Source organism: Achroia grisella, unplaced genomic scaffold (genome assembly GCF_030625045.1).
Source record: "Achroia grisella isolate CSIRO2021 unplaced genomic scaffold, CSIRO_AGI_Agris_v1 utg840, whole genome shotgun sequence".
NCBI lineage: Eukaryota > Metazoa > Arthropoda > Insecta > Lepidoptera > Pyralidae > Achroia > Achroia grisella.
In genome coordinates this window covers 1,809,374-1,837,125 of record NW_026713038.1, presented here as the reverse complement: position 1 = coordinate 1,837,125, position 27,752 = coordinate 1,809,374, and the positions used below count along the sequence as shown (strand labels likewise).

The following is a 27,752-nucleotide window of genomic DNA, read 5'->3' as shown; positions in this document are numbered from 1 at the left end:
TGTGTAAATGACCGTAAATTATTATTAAAACCTTGCTTACGGTCGCAGCTTGTTGATAAACCAGTACCATTATGACTCCCGCAAGAGGTGGTCGGCTTGGTTGATTTGTGGTTAGGGAAATACGCCCAAGTTTATTATATTATGTCTGTGATAAAAATCAATATAACATAGTGATTTTTGAATTATAGAAAATTAGCTAGTTTGTGGTTAATAATTATACGAAATAAGAGACGAGACGGATCTTTTTTCACCTTGAACCCAAGTTTTTTATTATCAAGTGGTTTTCCTCGTAGGTACTACAAGTGGTCAACATGTATTCAAGATTTTATTTTATACTTTTTGTTGGTAAGCATTCGCTTAAATTTATACCCATCTGTCTGTGTAAATAATGTTATGACAGTTTGTAGGATATTTGTAAATGCATACTTAATTAGTGATCTCGTCCAAACCACACCCGGTTTGATGACAAAATTCATATCAAAAGATTATCTACTTCACATATTTAGGTTATATATATATACATACCTACATATAAACATCGTTAATTATAAACACTTTAAAAAAGTAATTCCCTTATTAAAAAGCTATTACGTTGTAGGTATCTGATACCGGTCCATTCCATATATATATTAGTTGAATACCTATCTTCTCGAGTTAATGGTTTTATAAATTGCTTCACCATTTTTTATTTACACAAGATTCAAATACGTATATATATATATATATATTTTACTCGCGACCTGATTTGTTATATTCAGATGCACAACAACAGCCTATGTTCGTTCTTTGATACAATCTATCTTGATGTCAAATCTCATTAAAATTCGTTTAGTTATTTAGACGTGAAAATCTATATTATGTTATTAGGAATAAAAAAATAACTAACACTATCGCATTTCTAATATATAAAATATACATTTAATATGAATTTATAGTTTCAATTATTAATTTCAAAATGAAAATGTATAAGGAAACACTTCAATAATTGCCTTGAAATGACCAATCCTAGTTTGTTTACATTAGTGGGAATCTACAAATTGTTGTTGGTACAATTTATTATTATTTGAAGAATTCTATCGTAAGGTCAAATAAAAAGGTTAACGGGCCTGCACAATGATGAGAAGATAACAAATGGTTTAGTATCTGACCAGCAAATAAGTGTCTTCAGAAGGGTAGAGGAATTAATATTACAGTATAATTATATTAGATAAGTCTAATTTTTAATCGATTTTCTGTATGGATGTTTGTTCTATCATGAAAGATTTACTAGACGGTTTAAAATGAAAATTGGCACAAAGCTAGTGCTATAGTATACCTACGGGATGCTTTTATCCAAATTCATACGGCAATATTATAATCTTCAAATTTTACCACTAAAAATTAATTATTATCAATGTAAATTTTGAGATTTAAAATATTTTAGTATATTAATTTTTAAGTTAAATTTCTCATGAATTAAATAAGTATATGCAGCATACAATATATGCAGCTGAAAGTCTTTATGTTTACATAGTAAAAAATGAAGTAGTTTCCGCTGTCTATTCGCTTAGTTCTGTTAAACTACCTACACAACAGATTCTAATGCAATTTTTAGCAATAGATAGTGTTTCAAGAGGAAGGTTTCTGGTACACATGTAGGTACCCGTGTGATACCCGGGTGGGTAGCTAGATAATTATAAATCTAAAATATTAATCATTATTATTAATTATCATATTATTACAAAATAGATGTAAAGAATGTCTAAAAAACACATTGATTTTACTGAAACTTGTTGTTCCACATTTTAGGCCTTGGGTCACATTTGCTGTAAAAAGCGGCCCAACAAAAGTCTCAGAGACAAGGGAAAAAAAATTGACTGTAATTGTATTGATTTATTAGTATTAATTATTATTATTACAACTGTCAACATGTCGGTAAAATAAAATTGAAAACAAAGTGGCGGGGAATCTGTTTATTTACATTAAATGCCGTTAGTGGTCAACAAATGGTAACTGGTTAACTACCGGTTCACATATCGAACTCATTTCTTTTTTTTTGATGTACAAAGATATCTGAAGCCCATTTTCTGAACAAGCTATTTGTGCTTTTAATTTTATATGTGTTGTATAATGCAAAATCTATATTTATTTTCCTTAGAATCATATATTTTATTATTAACTTTTGTTTTTAGAATACTTACAGATATTTATATAATGTTGTGGTCAAGGCAACATTTGACATCTCTACATCGTTTGGTATATTTGAATCCAACGTGACAATTTTTCTAATTTAATTTTAATTTTTGACGAAATTGCATTCCATTATCTTACTAAGTCGTCTATTTTTAAATATATTAAATCAAAGTAGCCTATCATTATCCTCATTATATACCTGAATCACTCAATCAACTGATCAATCAGTATCAATATAACTTGAGTCAAAATCTCAGTTACCTATATTTCCATCTCGTCATATAACAGTGTTTGCTCTTTTTTTTATACTATATTTATTCTGCCCGTGTGTATTAGCTAAACTACTAATGGTGTGTCTATTTAGTCCGTTTATAAGTGACAGACGATGTATTAAAGTAAGAAATTATTTTCAACTCGCACGCACCACAATGATTATCCAAATAGAATAAAAACTTTTGAATATTTGCTCATTCGAAAGTTGTCTTATCACAACACGAGAGTAAAAACTTACGACAAGATAAGTAAAAAACTTGCATGTTGCTCTTTTAAATAATGATTGTAACTTACAAGTCGAAACGTGTGTGAATACAAACTACCAATTAGCACTAATTTACTAGGGTCATATATTAAACACACAACAAGATCAAATCAGTTCTAATCTAGTGATTAGAGAAGACTAGTCCTAACTTATCTGTGATCTAAATCAAATTGAATTCTTACCGGGATTATTTAGACTTGCAATTAGGAATTAGGTAGGAAAAAGATAGGTGACCCTGTCAATATTCAAATATATATTGCAACGTTCTAGTAGTAGGTAGTACCTACTATAGATTTTGTTAATTGGTGCTTTTCTTCCATCTACATACTAATTAGTGATGACATCATAATGCACAGTTAAATTGTACCATTACAAAAACTTTCTCGTTACTCATAAAGAAAAACCCACTTTACTTCATTTCTCGTTTCGTCGTTCATTCTACTATGCAAATTATGCGTTTATACTTTCAGTTTGTACAAAATTCGCTAATTTTAGAACTAAAACTTAAATTTCTTCTTGTGTCAAATGTCAATTTTAATATCAATGTGGAGTTATTTTTGATAAAGATAAGAACGAAGTATCAAAATCCGTTCCTATATAATGTAGAACGGATTTTGATACTTCGTTCTATTCGTTAGAAAATTAAATTCCAATTATTGAAAGGTACATTATTCCAGAGGAATACAAAACACTCGTCTAATATGAACAATTGAACACCCGGGTGAGGACCGGGCTGTATACCTACTAGTTGTTTACAAACAGTCATTATCACTCACTTTTTATTATAGAACAAATTATGTTATTAGAAAACGTTACATATTTTATAATCTGTTTTATTATAAAAATAGAGTACAAACGTATATATAATATAATAATAATAATAATGATAATTTCCTATTTGCATATATTCTCATGAAGTATTTTTAATAGGACTTCCATTTGTAATAACGGAATGATGAACGGAAGAAACAAATTTAGTTAGAGCTGTATTTAACCTAGAAGTGTAGATTTAATTAAGCTCTAAAAAATAATACAAATTTAATTTTAGAAATTAAATAATATAGGCAAATCAATAAAAAGGTTAGAATGTCCGGACAACACAATTACATAAAATGTGTCCACACAACCAAATAAATATGCCTGGCTGAAAAAATAATATTACGTAAAAATATTTTGTTTCTAGTGAGAAAAATCTGCTGGATATGTAAATATATGTCTTGTCGTGTCGGGGCACCAGTGGAAGATGAAGTCAGGCCAGCCCAATGTTTCAAATTTACCAGGAATTTATCACGATGGTTTCTAGGGCGAAATGCCTAGAGGTCAACCTGACATGGTACATTGCTAGCAATCTAGTAATGTGGTCAACAGACCACCAATTAATAATCCCTCCCCCCCCTGTGCTTGTTCCTATTTATATACTTACGAATACAATTTATTTTCGCAGTTCCTATCATTTACACAGCATCAGCGTCTGTTCCACATATAGATCAAGATATACTCGAGGATATCTTCGGGCCAGTAAAGTATGTAGGTTCTGCATCTACCATCTCCCAAGTCAACCAGGCCGTAGCTGTCACGCCTGCAAATGACTCTGTGGTGGAACTGCAGGAAATTGAGGATAATGATCACTATTCCCCACCAGCTATCGATTACGATATATTTGATTGGGCACTCACAAAGGTACTTATTATGCACATTTTAATATTAATACATACATAGATAAACATTAATGGTATATATCTTTACATAGTATAAAATGATCGCTTCCGCTGTCTGTTCGCTCAGATATTTTAAACTACCAAAAAGAATTCAATGAAGTTTTTAGGAATAGATAGGGTGATTCAAGAGGAAGGTTTTTAAGTACAATACATGTACACCCGATCGAAGCCGGGGCGGGGAGTAGATAATAAACTACTCTGTTATCAGTTAAACCTTAAAATTATAAATTCATGTACATGTCATTTCTGTTTGGGTTACAGCTACTGATTAGATTATATAATTTCAACAGAAATGCAATAGCATATGCCGGTGGTTATTGCATTCTAGGGAGAATGACTTGACTTTAAAAATGTTAATTACTATTTTTGTAATCATATACAAATTTGCCGGAGCCTATAGACTCCTGAAAGACTCCTTGCAATTAAATGCAATTTAATATAACATATAAAGCAATTCGACTATTCAGTTCTATAATAATATATGTCTATATTACAGTCTAGTTCGTATCTCTGAGAAAACAGTCAATCTTGTAGTATGTTTTACCAATAAGGACGTAAAAATCCTACTCATGAATACTTAGAATTTATAGTAATATTATGGGAAAATGGGATTGTTCGTAATGAGGATTAGTGGTCTCATTGCTATTTGTATTACGTCAGGTCGACTTCAAAGCAATTTGCACTGGAAAACATCTTAGATAATATTTCGTGAAATTCACTAAGTATTATCACAATGTCACAATTGGCTAAATGATCTGACTTCATGCTCATTTTATCACCCTCCACAGGTGCCCCGCCCGCTTATACCGTCAGCGTAGGCGGGTTTAGTATTCTATATCATTTATACAAAAAGTAACACTGATATTATACATCGATATGCAATTTTTTCATGTAATATAACTTTCCAGATTGTAGACAAGTAATGCTATACGCATTTTAACGCATCATACGCAGTTTAAGTACTCACTAAATTTGAAAAGTTTTATTGCATATAAAAACACAAAGAAATATCGTCATTCCTTGAATTTAATTGGTGTATTTATAAAAATTGTTTTCTTATAGGAATTAATAAACATGTATTATACGTAATATCCCTAACTGAAAAGCATTCTTCATATTTCTTGACATACATTTTTTTTTAATTTAATGTATTTTTACACCTTTGCAAATACGCTTATAACATGATTTTAATTAATTTTAACTATATGTAGTCAAAATGAATTAAAATTATATTATAAAGCAAAAATATTCTCTATCAAATGCAGAATGATACATTCAAGTTAAATATCTCATCTTTTTATTTTTCAGCGAGTGGCGTCATCGTCAAGCAAGAATTTCCTGATCTCACCATTAGGGTTAAAGCTGGCGTTAGCAATCCTCACAGAGGCTGCGACAGGCCCTACACGCACCGAATTAACTGCGGTGTTAAATTTCGAATTAGACAAAAACGTCACTAGACATAGATATTCGTCTATAGTTGGATCTTTAAAGGTATGCCCTTGATATTAATATAATATATTTAATTAAATAAACATGTGCAAGAATAAGGTTACATATCTTAGGGTTATTTTACTTTTTTTATTTTTTAATGAAGTTGTAAGGGCAAATAAGCTGACTACCCGTTGATCATTCTGATGATATGTCCACCATCACCATGGTTCTGTTCATCTCTTGCAAAGTAAAGCATCAATCTACTGTAAATAATTTATTATTTATATTTTTTGTTAAGATAGGAATTACCTATATATTTATGCTGACATAGTTTCATTTGGTTACTCCAAACGAGATTACAAGAAGAAAACCAAACACGTAACAATCATCCAGTGACACTCCTGTATCGCCAATTCTCCATACCTTTGAAGAATCCAGTCAGTTACGAGATTACAGTTGCAATTTTTTATGTAATTGCAATGGTAAACAACTTGATCACTAGCTTGATGGTAAGCGGTAACTATCGCTTATATATGATGAACGCATGAACAGTCCACATTGCAAATGTGACACCTTATTATGGCCTGTAGGTTTCGTCAATTACCTACGTGTACCTCACTACCCATGTATCGCTATTCCAGAGCCACTTATTCTGTATTTTTTACAGACCTCTTCAACTGACTATATTCTCAATTTGGGTAACCGGATCTACTTAGAACAAAGTATAGTGCCGAAACAACGGTTTGCTGCCGCCGCTGAGCAGTTCTATGATACTCACTTGAAACGGCTCGACTTTAGTGAACCAATTGCAGCCTCTAAGGAGATAAACGATTGGGTTTCCAGTGTTACACATGGCAGGATAACTAATTTAGTGGACCACGGTTAGTAATGAAGCAATTAAATCTTGTTTTTATAAATTGAACGTTCTTTCAAACATATTTGGTACAATTTACTTTACATAGTGAGTTTGAGAGATTTTGTTGGTAGGTACCTATTTATAGAAAATAGTATAAAGCAATTTCAATGTCTCCGTCTGCGTATTTCTAGAATTCAGATTCAGCCGACTGACTAATCATAGACAATAATAAAATCTCTCTTCTATAGATATAATTTGTAGGTATTGTTTTTACATAAATGTATATTTTAATATGCCCAATAGTACAAACAAGCACAGCATCTACGTAGGTCGCAGTGCTAACAGTCTTAACAACTGACAATAGCCTAAAACCCTCAATGACAAAAAAAAACAGTCAAGGAGATATAATATATTATAATATCAAACGTTAAGTAAGGTTCAGCCGTTTAGTTATGACAAAATACCAAACTTATTAACAGTCAGACTTTTCTCATTTATACCTAATATTAATATGGATTTGATTTTGAATAAACACAATTAACAGGACAATATTCCTATTTATATATTATTCACGTTAGATATTACTCATATTAGCACGGGTGTGAATAAAATGTGTGAACGGATGTGCTTTTGTACAGGAAGTACCGTTGTTTTGTATAGTCATTTCCAATACTATTTAGTCAACAATGATAAATAATATGCATAAGTACAAGCTATACAAATTGATGCTGTCATTATACAAATAACTGTTAATATGTAATGAAAATAATAGCGAGGAAATGGTTGTTAGTAACGTGGACTGATGAGCCCATTGCTAGCAATGTACTATGTCAGGTTGACCTCCACGCAATTCTCCCTGCAAACCATCGTAATAAATTCCTAATTAATTAAGTTTAATTTGTCACGATGGCTAATTTACCTTACCTAATAATAATCTTACCATCTTCTACTGGTGCCCCGTCGTATAAACCGTTAGCGTTGGCCGCTGCACCATTTCATTATTATCCATTTAAAAAAACATATTAAGAGATCGATGGATATAGAGAAAGCAAAATAGATCCAAGCATTTCTCTATTTTCATTATTTTTTACTTTCCATTATTTACTATCGCCTTCCCCTTGAGAATTTTGTGATCTATTGCAACTACCAGATAGATGCAACGTATCATATATGTAGGTATATATCTACAAGAAAAATAGGAAACATATAGGTACCACTTCCTATGCACAATTGAAGCATTTAATGATTATTTATTTTAATAGTCACATAGATTTTTTTTTAATGATAATTTTTTATATAGTCCTAACCTATCATATCGCTGAAAAAAAAATAGACATTCTCACTTCAACTTATTTTATAATTAATTATTTTTATTACGATACAAAAATCTTTAATATTTCTGTTGCAGACGATCTCTCCAATGCTGTAATACTTATTCTGAATACGCTATTCTTCAAAGGAACCTGGAGATACCAGTTCTCGCCAAATGCGACAAAACCCGGTACCTTCTATGTGTCTCCCAATGAGCCTAAAGAAGTACCAATGATGAGAATCAAAGAACGATTCTATTATGTTGAAACAACAAAGTTTGATGCCAAAATATTGAGGATGCCTTATTTGGTATGTTAATACTACAAATTTTAAAGGACAGTAACAAAAAATAAAAATTATTTTTAAATAAATTTGGTTGATTAGTTTATTTTATAACCAATCTTGAGAAATGACTATATTTTGGTTTTGTTTTTGTTTTGTATTCATGAGTATGATTGTTTGTATTGGCCTGGGTGTTATATTATTTAATATTATGTATGTATATTATAATAAAGAAAATATCTTAGTATCTATGTTCATCAGTCGTCTAGTACCCATAACATAAGCTCTGCTATGCTTGTAACTAAAAAATATTATTATTTTGCAGGGCAAAAAATTCGCAATGTACATCGTGGTACCAAACTCTCTAACCGGATTGGCCAATGTGCTGAACGGGCTGAGTGACTTGCAAACCGAGATGGACTTTTTGAAGGAACGTATGGTCAATGTGATTCTTCCCAGATTCAATTTCGACTATACCTCTACTTTGGATGAAGTGTTGAAAGAGGTGAGATTTTTAAACTCATATCTATTTATTACCTATTGCATCTATATGATAATGATTTTTTTTAACTTGCTACCTACTCGTCCTTATCACAAGTTATCATATTTATATGTGTTGTGATTCAGGGTCCATTTTTTATTTTTTTATTATTATATTTTGGATTACGCTTGCTCAGATATGTAATAAGTCCATATAATAGTTTAAATAGTAAGTCTTTGTTCATATTAAAAACCCATGCAATTATATAATCACGAAACTATGAAAATAGGGATTTTTAGTGTAACATCACACATTTAAATTAACAAACAATCAGAAAGTTCAAAATTACTTTTATTTCGAAAAAAAATACCAATTTATTTTGTTATATTATTTTATTCTGTTAAATATCATTAGCATGTGTGAGACCAGAAATATTGAGTATGGAAATCTAATCGACGCTACTAGAAGCGTTTCAATCTGCCATATCAGTTATCAAAAGCCTACTGAAAAAAGTCATATTACAGCGCAGTCTGCTAATGTAACTGTAGCTTAATTATTATGTATATATCTGTCTGTAATGCGAGTAAAAGACTAACTTACTTAAAAAATTCTACCGATATGTCGCAATATGGATGTAGATCAAAATCTACACCCATCTACATACATACACGTGGCATCATTACGCAATAAATTGAGCCCGGATATAGCATTGAAGCGTAGTCTTGAGTATTCGGCGTCTAGACTACGACTGCTTTTGTTTATGTTATATATATATATATATATATATAATATATTTTTGTATTAGATGGGAATAAGACTGTTATTCGAAGACACAGCTAATCTTTCCGGCATTTCACGAGGACAAGGTCTGAAGCAGCGACTGAAAGTGTCCAGAGTCCTCCAGCGGTCTGGTATTGAAGTGAACGAACTTGGAAGCGTTGCTTATTCCGCTACGGGTAAGATGATAATCGATTACATATAATAAAAATATATTGTGTATAAACTTACTGCTGCTTGCAGGTATTGGGAACATATATAAGAAAACTATACATATATAGATATATACAAGAACCCAAAACTTTCTTATAAAAAAATTCTGTTTATTTGTGCCTTTGCACACTAATTTCAGAAACGGCTTAACCAATTTAGATGCTGTCATTACTACGATATTGTGATAAGTTTTACTAAAAATTTTAAATTTGGTTTATTTCTATTAGTTTAAAAACTACAATTTATAAAATAGTGTTATTCCGAGTCCTTGTGAATGGGAAGACGTCGCAGGCTCAGCTAGTTTTAATAAATATTTATAATAGGATATACCTACCTTTCTTAATTAAGTAGATAATTAATTATATTACAATCAATAAATTTATCATTATATATTATAGATGCTCAAATATAGTCAATGATCAAATATGAGGATTATGGCCCAGCGGTTTACTACCCAACTCAGACCCTGGTCAACACTGTAGAAACTTTATTTATATCTCTAACACAGATAATGGGAGACTTAAATATACTGCTGAAATGTGAGCTAGTCAACAGTTGTTTGCATCCTCGCATTGTCGACAATGCCTCTGATTACCCCATCTGGGAAGACAGTTATGATTCAATTTGACCACAGACTTTAATATAAACAATTTAGTAATGATTTTTTTTATTGATTTAATATTTTTTTTTGCACAATTAATAAAAACAGCATTCTGCATTCCTTCTCTATATAAACTACAACCGTGCGAAATTTTAAACTATTCCATCCGCCCAGTTTTCGTTAAAAGAGATACAAAGTTAATGCTTCACATATTAATGTATAGATATTATTTCAGAGATATCGCTGGTGAATAAGTTCGGTGAAGACGATGATGTCACCGAGGAAGTGTTGGCGAACAAACCGTTCTTATTCTTCATCCAAGACGAAGGGACGCGGCAACTGCTCTTCACTGGGAGAGTCACAGATCCCCTAATCCTTGATGGTGCTTTCCATTAACAAGTGCTTTATATAATTTTTAAATGTAATTCAGTTTATTAAAAGTGAATGGACCGTGAATATATTTGATTTGATTATCTATATCTACATATTTTTAGATACCAGTAAATGTAAGTGGTTGATTTCTTGGTATATGAAACTAACATTAAGAATGAACATGCATAAATATGATAACAGGAAGAATTTACTTCGTAAATTAAAAATAATGTTGAGACATGTCTTGCAATATATCATTGCGGTGCTTTACTAATATTTTAAATGGGTTAATGCTTCAATTGGTAAATTGCAAGTGAAGCCCATGATTTTATGAAACTCGATAAGCTTTGTAGTAATTGAATCTCTGTCAAACTGTATTATATTTAATATTAAATAAAAAGCATCGATCTTGTTGACAAATAGCTAATGTTTAAAAAAATAAATGTAATTGAGAGTCTGTTTTTTTATTCTTTTATAAATACTTTTTAGGTTTTATTAAATAGAAATAACAATGTATTATTTCGAGTTACCACATCTGATTGATTACTGTCTGTGATATATTTTTAATATATTATTTTGCTGCTAATACTTGATCCATATTTAGATCGATGGGGACTTTTACCGTCAAAATGAGGTAACTCGTAATAAATATACGAGTAATTGAGTAATTGCCACTAATGACATAACATTAAGTGAAAATATATAATATTCTCTTATCTGTAAATCTTATCTTATCTGAAACTAAGAAAGTATGATTATTGTTTTGGTCGTGACCTAGTATTCTTAGAATTTTGAATCAATTTTAGCTTATAAGTTTAACGTTATGAGATAAGTACTAAAGACTCTAACCTAAACCATGAGAATCGGGGTCAATATGTGATAATATATGACATGACTGTGTAACATTACAATATTTGCGGTTGTTTTATAGTAAAAATATAATTTATATCGCATGCTCAATAATTGTTTTAAATATTAAAATAAACATTTCTGATATTTGTACTTAAATATTAGAAATCGAGTTTTTATACAGCTTTTAAAATCGATGTTTATTTGAAATACATTTCAAGTTAATGCCTTCTATTATAAAGCGTGCGATATAATACACTTCTCAGTATGTACATTATTTTTATTATCTAAGTAAGAATAATATGTTACCTTAAACGTATAACTTAGTTTATGTTTCGCACTTGTTTATCATTTTATTGTTACCGTTCCGTTTCACACGATAAACAGATCACCTGTTACTGTATAAACATTGTGCCATTTCTAACAGAAAACGAAACGTATTCAATGATCTATGTAGAAATAAATAGAACTATCCAAAGTTTTGTCTTTTATTTATCTCTGAGTTTACTTCTAGCATATTTCTTATATATATCGAAAATAGACGTATTTGCATGTTGGCTATAAACAAGATAGATATTACAAGAAATATCAAAGAATTTTCCTATATTTGCATGTAAATATTGATAGCATGTATAAGGGTTTGACTACCGTATTTTATGTAGATAAAGATATAGAGATACTAAAGTTGATACTTAGAGTTCCATAAATTTACAGTAGACTCGCCTCTATTTTTGTTCAGTGAAACTATAAAAGGATCTTGCAAACAGCCTTAGAGTATAGCATAGCATTTCTACTCCATCATTAATCAACACTTCATTTTTCATTCTCTAACTATCGCTTATGAATCAGTGATCATTATTCAATTTAGAATAAAGTATATTGTGACATGCGTATCAACTATCAGCGAGGCTTTTCTTATTCTTATTATCTTATTATCTTCTGCCTTTTTTCCAGTGCTGTAGAACCTCATTGAGGTCATGTTTTTATCAGCAACAAGCAGCTCCTATTGCCAACTTTCTATGGTATTTTGATTTTGTGTATAATTTGTTGTGCTGCTATTGGCAACAAATAAATTATCTATCTTTCTTTTATAAAACAAGAATGGCAATCAATCTGAGGAACGACCAGATGGCAAGTAGTAAGTCACCAATATATGTTTATATGTAGGTATATGAACAGTACCACCGACATCATGTCGTCATGTGACGCCTGAAACTGAGTCGGGCTTCTGTAAAGTAATACCATGAGGTTGTGATTCAATAAAATAAAAACGTTTCAATTTATGGTTTATTTCTATTTATGAAAGAATCTCTATGATTCACCTATTGGAGATGGAGATATACAATAAGCTTTAATATAAGGATTGCACTTGAAAACCAATTCCTCTATTGTTTTAGTTAAATTAGGTTATTGATTAAACATTTTTATCATGAAAGAAATAATATGAAATGCATTTTCCTTGCTATTACATTAGTTTTAGGTTAAGATTAACCACAAATAGTTGCGTAGGTTAGTTTTTAATTACGAACAAGGCCTGTTAATTACTTATTCAATTTGGCATTTGTCTTTTTAGTTTCGTCTCCATTAAAATAAGACGGAAAATGTTGTATCAACCATTCATTCAGTTCTTTCAAAGATCATCGTTCTTATTGGCTGTTAAAATTAGATATCGTTCATTCATTCTTGTTGGATTTTCCATCGTCATTAGTAATTAAGAATTTGTTGTGTTGTACCCATATATTGGTCAATAAGTTTTAAAAGAACAAGGTAAAATTGTTAGCTTGAATTGGGATATAAACAAATATGATTTTCAATATAAGACTGGGATTATTTATAGGTAAGTACTTATATACTGACTTTTATATTACCGGAAAATACATTTTTTTTAGTATATCGTTAATTTAAATCTTTAATTATCGTATGATGGAAGTAGATAGAAATTAATTTTTATTTTGATTCAATTGCTTTTAATGCAATTAGAACATATAAAAGGTCTCATTGTGTAGGTAACATAAAGTAACCATCTTATTTACCTGTACTTTTCATACATAAACTTAAGTAAAAAAAGCAATACAATATATTAAATAAAAATAAAGAACTGCATCGCGCACCTTTCGTGCGGTAGTCTGGTAAAAAAACTTAATTATTAAATTGTTGATTCACAAGGTTTATGTAGACAATTATCTGTTGATGATACGACACATACGTGTATATGAATAAACATTTGCTAACTCTAAAAACAAGTAAAATATTAATGTCATTTATGTTTCCTAATATAAAATTATTAATGTGCATAACGATCAAGTTTTTTTTAAATATTTTCCTGCAAAGTATATGTCAACTTATTTACTTTTTATAAATGTTTAAAATATTTAAATACGTATTGCTAGTTCGGGGAAAAGGTTTTTAGTGTCTACATAGTGAATTAAAGACTAAGGAAAATTTTAAAAAACTGTAATCAAATTAACCGACTCCACGTTTTCCATTAAATAATTAACCCACAAATACACATCTATCTAAATATATCTTGATTTGTACTACTTTTCAGTTTTTATCACACTACAATGTCTAAGATTCACAAACGGACAAAGGTCCGACTTGGCACGTCTAAACTTCTTTGACATAGACCTTCTCCGTTACTCTGCTGAAGATAGAAAAGGAAACGTGATATTCTCTCCTGCCAGTATTAAGTCTACTTTAGCCATGGTACTGGAAGGAGCAAAGGGTGCAACAGCGACCGAAATAAGGAATGCATTGAGGTTGTCATCCATTAAAGTAGATTTTAGAAACCAACTGTATTCATATTTGAAAGCGTTACAGGTGAGTTTGCTAAGTAGGTTTTTTAAGTAATAATAACTCTAACAATATACTGGCAGGATGCTGCTAGATAATGATAAGATGAGCATGAAACCAGGTCTGTTAGCCAATTATGGTGTAATTACCAGAATTTGACCACGATGGTTTCCAAGTGGATCGCATGGAGGTTGACCTGATATGGTACATTGCTGGCAATGCAGTTACTATTCCCGTTACTAACAACCTGGAAACCTGGAAACTGGAATGAATTTAGATAGCATCCTTCGTCATACGATACTAATAATATCTATATTACATACAATGCAACATTATATCTTCTGTTTGTTTGTTTTAACCACTAAAGGGCTGAATGGATCTTAATGAAGTTTATCGTGAATTAGATTAAATGCCGAGGACACAAGCTATCTTTTATCTTAGAAATATACAATATCATGGATAGCAAACAGTTTTGTTTTATATTATTACTCAGTAATGAATTACGAGAAAATCACATTTCCACAGACATAATTAATTAATGTATTTTTATATAAAATAAAACTATAAGAGATCAATTTAGTTAATTTGAAGTAATGAAAAAGTAATTAAATGAAGAATAATAAAGACACATGATATGCGTTAGGGTGTTGCGTATTTAATAATTGTTGTGGTACATTAGTTTCCTATTATATTTCTCTCTCTTTATGTGATTAGAAAAAAGACATAACTGAAGATTCACCTAGATAGTCAGCGGCAAGTATCGCCTATAGGTATATATACATACTAGCTGTGCCCGCGGTTTCACCCACGTGAAATTTATGGTCTTTGTGTTATTCTGATGTATAAGCTATATTACTGTACAATTTCGTCAAAACCCGTTTAGTAATTTTTGCGCGAAAGAGTAACAAATATCCTTTCATCCATCTATCCATCCATACTCAATTGTTCGCGTTTTAAATATTAGTAAGATATATATGTTACAGCACAACAGTCCATACGTTATCGTTCGACGTCTATGTTACATTTACCCTTCATGAGTTGCCATTCCGGGGTACTAAGATGTTATGTCCCCGTACACTGTTATTTCACTGCCAACATTTCAAACGAAACATAGATTATAAAGCAAGATGCTTGCTGGCCATCATAGGTGAGACAGAGGTACGTGGACAGGCACCGTTCAGGCCTGTCCACGATAAGTAAACTGAAAAGACGCAATAGGCCTAGGAAATAAATCTATATCTAAACAAATTCACTAAAATTTAGAGGTGAATATTTTTTCATCGACGAGTTTTGATTGTTTAATGAAGAAATGGCTTTGTTTTTGAAGCAATATTAAGGTACGGGTTAGTTTAGTTCAATCAGATCAAGAATACTTCATCCGAGAAGTCTGTTTTTATACAAAAAAATAATAATTATAGTAAATATTTCCAAAACCGTTCGTTTTGGATTAAAATCTTTGTTAAATGTTTTTTTTGTGTAATTTTTTTTAAAACGCGTTTGATTTCCATTGTTCACTTTGAAACTTGGAAAGCTATGTTATAGTGAAAGAGATGCGCTGTAAAGCCTTTGTCGTCAGAAATTTTAGTGTTTTGGATGAAAAGATGTGATATAGTTTAAAAAATATTACATTTATTATTTCATAATTAACTTGTTTTATTTAAATTCTTTCAGTCAAATTCTTCAGACGTCACATTAACTAATGCTAATTCAGTATTTGTATCGGATAAATTGAATTTAACAAAGGAGTACGAACATGCATTGAAATATGTATATCTTTCTGATATTCATAAAATAAGCTTTTCGGACCCCATTTTAGCTTCAAAGTTCATTAACAATTGGGTCAGAAATAATACAAAGGGACTGATACCGTCTATAGTAGAACCTGGTGAGTTAGTATATTTTTATAAAAAAATTAAAAGTATTTCTGTAAGTGTAATAATTTGTTAAGGAACAGCTGTGCTTGCTCGATCTTTAAGTATATTTATATTTTCTCTCGCGACGAACGGAATTTTGATGTTATTTCAACCCGATTGCACCTTAATGATCAAACGACCTAAAACAACGGGCGCAAAGAGAATAACAAAGAGAATAATATGGATGGACCGTCGATCAAAACTCTGAATCAGGAATTGAATTCCATACTACAGCAGATTGAATTAAGAATTCAGAAGTCTTCAATTGTATCGTAATCATGACATGGACACTACGCTATGTTAAAAAATGTCCAACCCAATAGAATGTAATGTAATCTTTATACTCTTTTTCTACATTATCTATGAATATAATAAAATCGTAAAATCATGGCGACATGAAATCTGTCTGATTGCATGTATGTAAAGCTTACGTTGGAAGGAATTAGGATGATTTTCACAGAATATATCAATAAGTAGAGAATATAACATAGATTAGGTTTTCTTTTTAATAATTTTTAATACGCAATTTATTATTGTTAATTATTTTATTAAAAAATAATAGATGGCGTCTAAATAATATATGTACACGTTATGTTGCGTTCTGTGGATTCATATCACAATGCTGGTGCCAGGTCTATCGTGTGGCAGAGAGGGAAACTCCGAGCAGATCCCGGGTGTAGGTTTTAGGGGCCCTTTTGCTGACATACGTCAACACTCAATTTCACTGCTTTTTACTGCTATTTACCTGCCCAGCCTAATCTGGTAGAAGCCTGAAACTCCTGTTTTAGATACTCGTTCTAGTTCAAATTGTTACTGTCTATACTAGATTTATCTGGGCAGGGGCTGACTTACTAAACCTGTTACGAGTAGGAGGTAATTGATGTTACTAGCGTCCTGATGGGTCGATAAATTCGACATAAAAAATATCTATATGGTAAATATCACGTGTATACAATGTGTACATATATATCTTTCCTTTTTTAATTTCCAGTGAATCTCGAGCCCTCATCTCAGATATTAATTACAAACGCACTATACTTCAAAAGCATTTGGAAACATGCATTTGATAGGACACTGACACGTGGAATGTGCTTTTACGAGAGTGAGACATGCAAAACTGTGGCCATGATGGATCTGCAGGCTGAACTTAACTATGCCTATGTTGATAATTTGAGAGCCCATGCAGTTGAGTTACCCTACATGGTAAGTAGATATTTATATTAAAAAGCTAAAAAATTTGTTTGGTAGAACTCAGGATCTGGTGTGAATTAAAAAATTCTTATAAGTTCAAATTCAAATGTAAAATATCTTTATTCATATAGGTCTATTATGTTGATTTAACTATTATGATTATCATAACTTTATATTGCTTACTACGAAATCTATTTAAATAGTGTAGTTGCTTTGTAACGGCAGTTTAATTGTTTTGTTACTTATATGTTTTAATAGATTTTGTTATTAAAACAAATGTGTTGTTATCATGGATACTCTATGCTAGTCCCATTGCTGCATAGTTTAGTATGAAACTGAAATTACTCCGGAATTATAAAGCATGAGGGGTGCTATAGATATCGTAACATGATGTCCGTGGTGCCTTTAATTTTGTCTGCAATTCCAAATAAACAAAAAATTGTTATCCTAAAATAAAAAAAACATCACTATTTATGATTAAAATAAAGAACAACGTAATTTTGGTTATACTATATCATAAACAAGCTAACCATGAAGACAAAATAACTGTACAAAAAATTACTACACAAATACTACTTTTTGTATTATTTGTGTATATTTAGATAGATACGCAAATAGTTTAGACCACATATAATAATAGTTAGGTATTTTGCACAACAGCTATATGCATATGAAGATTAGATCACTGACGTAAATATAAATAGATTAGATCAACTTAATTAAGTATACAAGTTTTGTGGGAAATACATTAGAAAATTAATTCAAAATCTGTTTACTTAACGTAACGGTAAAACTGGCGTTTCTAATTATTTAATTTTTGCAAATACCAACAGTTTGGAAATTATAAACCAGTATGGAAATTCATTTTATGATGTTATTGGAAGAATTATAAAATTAAGCGATTTAAGACAACTTAGCCAAGTTGAGGAGCCTTGGTTGAAGTCTGTTCAAGGTTTTCCTTATTACTGTGAAGTTGTAAGTGACGAATATGTTTGTTTTTGATGAATAATCGTAATAAATACTGGCCATGCCATATAATTTAGCCATCAGTGTGTCACATACACATTTTTTTGTACATTTGAAGCGAAAGGTGCCAATTTGAATTTAGAAATATTGGCAAATTTCTAAAAACAAAATAGTTCGACCAGGTACCTTCTGATGGGGTATTGATTATATCATTAGCGCGGGTGGATATACAATTCTTCTATAAAAAAAATGGACCTCATCAAGATGATTTAAATATATTAAGATAGAAAAATATTTCCAGACTTAATATTATGACCATATTTTAATCTACAGTAAATTAGGTCTAAATCGGGACAATGTCTGGTATTAGGGAATCTGATGTTACGTTAATACATTTTTTTTTAATTTATTCTCTTGTTATTTCTAGGGAGAAAGATATTCTATGATACTTTTGGTACCACAAGATCGTCAAGGCGCCATACCATTAATAAGAGACCTGCCATATATGAGTCTCAGTGACATTTGCAAGGCAATGGCACCTACAGATGTTCAACTCTTCATGCCAAAGTTCACCATAGACTATAGCGAAGATATGATCAGTGCTCTGCGTGGTGTAAGTATCAATTATAAAATAGTTGCAAATAACGATTAGTGCAACATGTGAAAGGATTTAAATGAAAATTGGTACACTATCCTATACTCCGTTAGAACATATAGTGCCGAAATCTGGACATTTACGGTACGACTAGTCCATCAATTCAAAGTGGCTCAGAACAGCACCATGGAATGATCTATATGCTTGCAATTTTTCTGAGGGATTGGTTAATGAAGTTATTCACCAAATAACTCATTTCAAGCAATATCGTTCAATGAATTTGCCAACTTAAATGAGAGTGGGCTGGTTATACCTGTTATTAAATTAGTCGCTGAAACAGACTTGTTCTAGAGTAGAGATCGCAACTCGGCAAACGTATTGTGGACCAAAACCGTAATACGTAGAGTTGCAGGTAACAGGAAGGAAAGATCTGCTGATATGACTTGTTTATTTATAAACCGATTGAAATAAAAAAAGCACAAAATTTTAAATTAAGCTTACCACAATACATTAATAGAAAACTGGTTGAAGTTTGGTAGAAAATTGGTTGCTAGGTTGTGAACGCAATGCTTTTAGTATTTAACAGTTAATATTCAATTGTCAACGTACTTACACGGTAGTTTAGAAAAACAATTTTTATCCAGAATATGAAAATAAATGGCCTGAGTATTATATATTTAAATTGCATCTTATGATGATATGACTATGTTAATATAATGATATTGGTATTATTAAACACGAGGCTGCGTATTAAGAAAACCGGTACTTTTATACGAGTTCTCCGTTGGGATGCACTGTAGGTATTTTTATGATCATTTTAGCTTGGAAATATCCATAATATTTGCGTAAGAGCCTTTGAAATATGAAGCACAAAATTTATTATGGGTTCAACCTCATGCAGCCGCGATTAAGTAAAAATAAGTAGTACCTGAGCGAACGAGGTTCATTCACCGTCAACGAGTTCTTGCTATTTATAATATTGCAGTAGATTATTCATTATAAAAAAATATATAATGTAAATAGAATATCAAAAGAATTTCTAAAAATAGAAATTAAAATAGACTTTAATTTAATAGCTTTTGAACAGTTATAAAACTTTTTCAATCTACTACTTATTCGGAAACCTGTCTCATCACAAGAAGAACAAGTAAGAAACTTGCCTGTTGCTCTTAAATAGATTGGTAATGGTTATAATTTGTTTCAAAGTTACTTTCTTTTTAGAGTATTTAATAAAAATCATAAATTAACAATGAATTTTACTATTACAGACAGTTAGGGAATAGTTCGATTATTATTCAAATAACCAATATATGACACCACTACTACTGTAGCACTATGTCAACTACTGCATGCAGCGTTTCTACTCGAGTTCATGTACCACGTTATATTTACCATAAAATGTATCCACATTTGCATGCACACGCTGCATGCAATAGTTGACATAGTGCTACAGTAGTAGTGGTGTCATATATTGGTTATTTGAATAATAATATAATACTTTTGTCTACGTATCGATGTCTAATATCAGTTAATCGGACAATCGCGGGTTACCTTGAACGAGCGAGAGGCGGAGACGCGCGGGTGGATGGGTGACCGTTGAGATATTCCAATTCGATCAGCAGATTCAACGTCACGTAGTCAATTATATCACAACTTAATTATTTTAATGTTATACTTTTATTCGCGTAATAAACATAATTTTTCTAACCTTTATGATATAAAATTCATTGAAGAGTATCTAATATTATTTTGGAACATCTGACCAAAGAAAACATCAGAATCATAAATTGACCATTCGACCCGCATTATCGTTAATTGAAAAATAAGCTAAAATACGGTGTTAACAATATGTTACCTTTAATATTAATGTTACAGTTTAATAAAAGAACTTCATTGTCCCCTCCGATCGATCCCCCGTCCAATTCAAACGGGGATCGAAATTACGACGGCCTGAGCCGAGGGTCGAACCCCTTGCGGTGACCTCAGAATAAAGTCGTATCCTTCCGCGGGAGTGCCATCTACTCTCATCTGCCCCTATCGTTTGGCGAAGCTGTAAAAACCAGCTGCAGGTAACAGCATTAGAGTAGTCCGAAAAAATATATTTATTTTACAGATGCGTATCGTCGATTTATTCTCCAAAAAGTCTAATCTAACGGGAATGTTCGTGAAAGAGTCTCCACAAATAAATGGATTCGTCCATAAGGTACACATAAGCGTGGATGAAACGGGAACCATAGCGGCTGCTGCGTCTTCAGCCTTCGTTGTACCGTTAATATCTGATGGCATACAACTCAGGGTGGACAGGCCTTTTCTGTTCTTTATAAAGGACAATAATTTGGGCATCGTGCTTTTTGAAGGAAAGGTCGATGATCCGATACCTTATGTTGCTCCTAATCATGCGGCGCCAGGTCAGTGTATTAGTTAATAGAATAGAGAATTTATTTTGTTAGAATTAATATGTAATTTATATCATAAGGAATATAAAAAAACTTTTAAAAATTATTTAAGAGTTGTATGTTACAATAACAGTTAACAATAAATCTGAACACATTGTTCTACATGTGTTACAAAAGTTTTTTTTATTATGTGGGATACGTAATAAATCAGTAATTTTAATTAAACAAAGACCTTTTGTATGTTACTTGAAAAAATTAGATATTATTTATAACACTTTGAATTTGCTTTTAAACTTTTAGTAATTAACAAAAACACAAAAATACTGTATATTTTTGTGTCTTTGTTAATCGCGACTGTTATGTCAGATTGGGTAGTATGAGGTATTGTCAACTGTCTATGTCAACTGTTGTGGTAAACGCAACACTTGAAATGCCACATTTCAGATATATTTTAATTCAACGTGGCAGGAGCGAACTTACCATTGTCTTTCGGATTATTTTTTAATTTAATATCGGTTTTTTATTTACCCAGTAAGTTAATTTTTTCTTTAGTGTAGGCTAGATTTGCTCTCACGACTTCTTGTGTGGTTTGTAGATCACAACTTATTGATACCAATTACATGTACTAATAACAACAAGTATAATAACTTTTTTATTCTTTTTTTCAGAGCCTGCCAAAGATATCAAATTAAATGGTACTAAAAATAATCAAATCCTTAAATTAAAGAGATATACCTGAATAATTAGTACAAACACAGTTAAATAGTGGTTTTGTATTGTATGAGTATTTTATAGAAGTGATACGGTGAAGTAAATAATATTATTAAAATTATAAGGTTGTATTATTTAAATTGTAGTAACTGCGAGTGAACCTAATCCTGTCAAAATTGATCCAGCCGTTTCAGAAATTCGCAAGAACATAGAGGCAGACAGATGACAATGTTTAAAATTAATATTTTGCTTGGTTGCTCACCCATGAAAAAGCGGCACAAGAATTTCGTTATTTATCCCTCCCCCGTTATTACCATTGTTGTCACAATTCTGAGACCTACGGGTGCGTCACATATTTTTTGGTTAATAAAAAAAATATATTTTAATACTTTTAGATTTTGAAATTTGACGTCACGAAATTTAAGTCTCCTTCTAACCTCCTTACACACTGGAACACTTTGCCGATTATCTCTCCCCTACTTTTCTTATTAGGTGGTTTGGGCCATCATTCGTTACTAAAAACTCACCCTCCCTTAACATGTGACGTAATTTATAGATGGTTTCTTAACATATTAGGGCATTTGATTCTGCAGTATTAAAAGTTGGTCATAGTCAATAGTTAAGATAACCTGACCACTGATCGTTAGTATGCGGCCGCTCTAATTGCGCAATAAAAAATATGCAATGTTTATTCTGTAGTAATATATTCAGGTGTATTTGTTTGTAATCTCATTAGTTTATTGTTTACTGTTTACCCGGTTATGTCGATCTTATTATTCGGGTCACAGGTGTTTAAGCATAAATTGTATGAATACATTACAATTTATTTAGTGTTAGAACTCATACTAGTATGAGCAGGGTTGCCACTCTTCTAATTTATTGCCTAGTAGTCTAAAACTGAGACAGCCGTCTCAGTTTTACACTCTCGTGACCCGACGAAGAGTTACCAAATATTCCAATTCACTATATATATCTAACTATGACCCTGTGAGGGTAGATATTATATAGGATTGACAATGATGATGGTAGTAGTTCCATTACTAGCAATAGCATATATAATTACTATTACTGAAAACATCGTGGTCAATTTCTAGTAAATTCGCCACCATAAGCAAACTGACCTGAGTTCATACTAATTCTATTATTCTTTACTGGTGCCCTCGCCCGACGTCGAACACAGGGTACCTTTTTAACTAAGAAAGCAGACGAAGTCGCAGGTAATAACATGTCAAAGACCCAGACCAACACATACAATCATACTTATAAAAACAGATGTCTCTACAATGATGAACCCGCGACCACAGGAAGTAAAGCGGTGTGCTAAACCCCTAAGCCACAGAGGCTGTCGTGATAATTAACGTGTAACAATTATAAGTAGCTTTCGATTAGAAAGAGGTAATAAGCAGTTTACGGCACGTATAAAATTGAATAAGTGAGCAGACATAGTGCAGAGAAAACAGGAAAGCTGAATAATTTATAGGAGAGAGGACATTGATACAAACTGGTTTTGCACGATAATTTAGTCAGTTCCAAGTCATTTCACTTTCATAATTGCATGTGTCTTTAATAAATGAACTATATTCTACTTAGACAGTTATAAACAAAGTTTTCTAAATCTAAATTTTGTTTGTAATTTATAATAATTATACGTGTGTTGAGACCACATAAAAACTACTTCAATCGCATTATTAAAGGATGTCTGAACTACTGATAAACACAGTATTAAATTTATATAATAAACATATATAATTTTACCGTATTAGAAGCATCACTTTAAAATATATAGTGAATCATCAAGATCGGATTACACAGGAAAAAGTTTTGACACAAACAAACAACAGACGTCTTCAGAACTTCTTAAATGTTTTGAAATTCAATCAAAATCTTGAATAAAATCCGATTCTTTATTAGACTTATTTATTTCATATAAGTATTAAATGACATTATTAGTGAGTAATTTTGATTGTATTCTATATAAAATAAATCATGAGATCTCTATAATATTTGAATATCCAATGAAAATCAGCGCTGGTAACTATGTTTCCAGCATTATGCTGAGTTGTGCTCCACATTGACTCTGTTTTTTATTTAATTAAATAATCAATTTTTTTTAAATGTTAGCAATTTAATTAATGCTTACATTTTTTATGTAACTATTATTGTGCAACGACAATAAAATATAAATACAACACAACGAGTCAATAAAACATATTCTATTCTATTCGAATATATTCGAACTCGGGACGGGTCAGTAATGCCACAGATAACATAATATTACATAGTAATACTGTATAAATTGGTCAGAAATCTATGTAGTTCATGTGAATATTGAGGAAGAATTTGAATTTCATTTCCAAACTGAAAGTAACTTTCACTGCGTGTCATTGTTTTGCATATGTAATACGAAAATTTCTACTGAAGCATTATCATATTTATCCCCGCAGGTAATATTTTTATTTATTTTATTTATTTATTTAATTCAGGCTACATGGCCCATATTATAGACTAACATATATTATTATAAAAATAATAATAAAATATGTAAACACATATATATATATACATATATATATATATATATATATATATGTATAATTGTAAAATATATTTATGCAATATATATATATATATATATATATATAATAAAAAAGAAGACCTTTGAACCACCAATAATAAAAAAAGGGTATTTATGTGTGTGTAAGTCAATTATGTGTGTAATGTAAAAATTATGACACTGCACTACTTCTCTTCCATTTGCGGAATTTTCGGGGTACAAAGTTTTTGGGTAACGTCTTCATTTTCAATATTGTGATTAACCTAAAAAAGAACAAAAACAAATGCATTTGGTCTCTTAATATTTTAGAATGCGCACGTGACACGCTTTATGTTGTAGGTACCACCGACCAGCCCAGTTTCGCCCGGGTATTTCAATAAATTTGCACAAAATCTAACTGCATGCCACACTTTTAAGAAGAGTTCCTCAAAAATCACTCTGTTAATGAACGAAAATCCTGTCAGTACTTTTTGAAATTATTAGTTATTTAGTATCTGTAACATGACCTTGCAGGGGGAGGAGGAGAGGATTGTTAGTAATGGAGACTAGTGGCCTAATCGTTCCCATTGTTAACAACGCCCAAACCAACACGCGGTGCTTCCTGGTAACCATCCTGGTTAATTCCTGATGACTTCGTCACGATCGGATAATTGACCTGCTAACCTTATGTTCATACTATCATCCTCCGCTGGTGCCACCTGCTAGCAAAATACAAGCCTTGTTTTGCTTAGGAGTATGTACGATTGTGCTAGATAGCTTTAGAATGAGAAGAAAATAACCTAATTTTTGTAGCCGAACAATCTTGGCCACGCAAGTATTGTTGTAGGAACTACTCCTAACTACTTCATACTATCTTGTATAAAGTAATGAAATTTCGATGAAGGACATTGAGGACACACAACTGGATGGACGAGTATTTACAACATTGTTTATTTAATTTTGGCGAATGGAGAGTGCAAAAAGAAAATTGGTCGCGTGCGAGCGATGCAGTTTACTCGGTATTTCTACGTCCCAGTTTTAAGTGGATTAAAACTGTCTCTCTAGATGAAACTCATTTCTAAAGTAACAAAACAAACTCATTTGAAGACTAGTTTTCTGTTACTATAATACTGTAGATATTGATGATGAACTATTTGCTGGTAGGGTGATGAATATGGTTTCAAATGGGTGCTCTTAAAGGTCGTTTTATCTCACTGCCGTACAGCCTACGGCCGATTTAAGAAGAATAATATAAGGAAACGTATTTATTAATGAGTAGGTATGATTCCTAGTATTTAGCTAAGTATTTTTTACATCCAATGTATCAAAAATACTATTTTGGATAAATCCATATTGTGAAAGGTTTATATTATAAAATGTTATCAACAAAAATACACTTTTTGATTACATCTAGAATAATGTACTAGGAATCAATCATCTTACAATAATAAGCACTTTTATCTCGCAATATAAGCAGTGATATTGCATTTCAAAAGAACTTTGTAATTCAAATATAATAGGATATATACGTCCAGTTTAACAGAATGTTTCCTTAAATGGTGGTAAAAATAGATAGAAATTAACTGAAGCTGGTTTCATAAACTTGACTTGAAGGAAATCCGTTGACGTTCATTAATATGTGAACATGTGATATTATTAATTAACTTTCTTTGTATTTATTGGCAATTTATATTAGTATGTTATTACAAATTTTGGAAAGGAAATAGACAACATGGGCTAAAAGAACCTACAAACGGCCTTATGACATGATTAATATTTATTTATATTTGCTTCATATATAGCCAGAAGAGATCTTTGTTAATTAAAAAATATGACCTAAAATGGCCATAATCACGTTTATTTGATGAATACATAAAAAGTTGTTTTTGCTCTAAATAAAGTTAATTAGAAAATAATCAATAACAATTAGTATATATTTTCCATTACCAATTGGGTTAATTCAGTAATTCAATTGGTAGATATAATATGAATCCGGATATTAGATGGACATAGAATATAAATAAATAACAAAATTTCGACACGGTAATAAATGTTTAAGAAATATAAAGTATAGAAAAAAAAGGAGCGTTGTATTCTAGTGATTTATTACTCCGATTTAAGGCCGTGAGTTCTAATTTAAAAATAATTTTTGCTTGACTCTCCGGTGTTTGAAACAACGATAACAAACCAAAAGACGGCGGTGGCATACTTCCTGCTACCCCATCTAATGTAACAGTCGTGAAGAAATAATATTATAGGTTAATATAAATTCTAAAGTAGGTGCGGAAAAGTAATAAAGCCACGCTATACTTAAGTGGTGTAAACTAACTTATGTACCATAAGTTTGTGAACGACGATTAATAAAAAAGGCAATAATTGTGAGTAGGTACTGTAATTGAGTTATGTTGGACTATTATTATTTCTTTTTATATTATTACAAAATATTTGTATTTGTAAGAACTGGCTACCTAAAAATATGAAGTTTAGCAATATTTATGTACTAAATGCTCGTATGTTCGTACGGCTCTATTCTTGCTGTCGTTTCTTCAAATATAACTGTTAAATGTCTAGATATAAACGTAGTAAGCCGGCTTCCGCGGACGTCACTCTACTTGAGAACGGCGCATGCGCGGCCGTTTCCCGCGCTTTTTTGACGTTTTACGCCTTTATTAAAATCTACCGGCAGTGTTTATTTTTTAATTATTGTGCATCGGTGTTACTATCGGACAGTTTCATTCCATGTAAGTTGGAATCGGTCATTGACTTTGTAGTATGTAGGTCATGTTCGCTTTGTTGTGGACAGTTTAACGGGCCTTTATGGTAGGCATTTAAACTTTGTTTATAAAAGCAGTTTACGAGAGTTTACGTTTCTGAATGACAATTTCAAATATTAAATTTCCAAATACTAAAAAAAGATTTAAAATATATTTACGTTTACTGAATATACATTTATATATGTGTAGCTATATAATATATTATAGCTATATATGTTTGGAATAACAACAAAATGTTTAAATATCTACCTCTCGAATGTTTTTAATTATAGCTACATA

The 27,752-nt window shown here is 31.2% G+C and overlaps 1 protein-coding gene across 1 annotated transcript; it reads left to right on the top strand.

The window, feature by feature from the left end:
- LOC131852124 (uncharacterized) lies at positions 1-22,279 on the top strand. The gene is made up of 16 exons (XM_059202761.1): positions 1-345; positions 4,155-4,390; positions 5,737-5,919; positions 6,527-6,740; positions 8,124-8,335; positions 8,634-8,813; positions 9,595-9,745; positions 10,616-10,764; positions 12,556-12,623; positions 13,175-13,308; positions 14,150-14,421; positions 16,066-16,279; positions 17,299-17,510; positions 18,892-19,077; positions 21,173-21,467; positions 22,124-22,279. Exons 1-16 carry the CDS (start codon positions 312-314, stop codon positions 22,192-22,194), a joined length of 2,811 nt encoding a protein of 936 aa, XP_059058744.1. The 5' UTR covers positions 1-311; the 3' UTR covers positions 22,195-22,279.
- Positions 22,280-27,752: the final 5,473 nt, after the last annotated feature.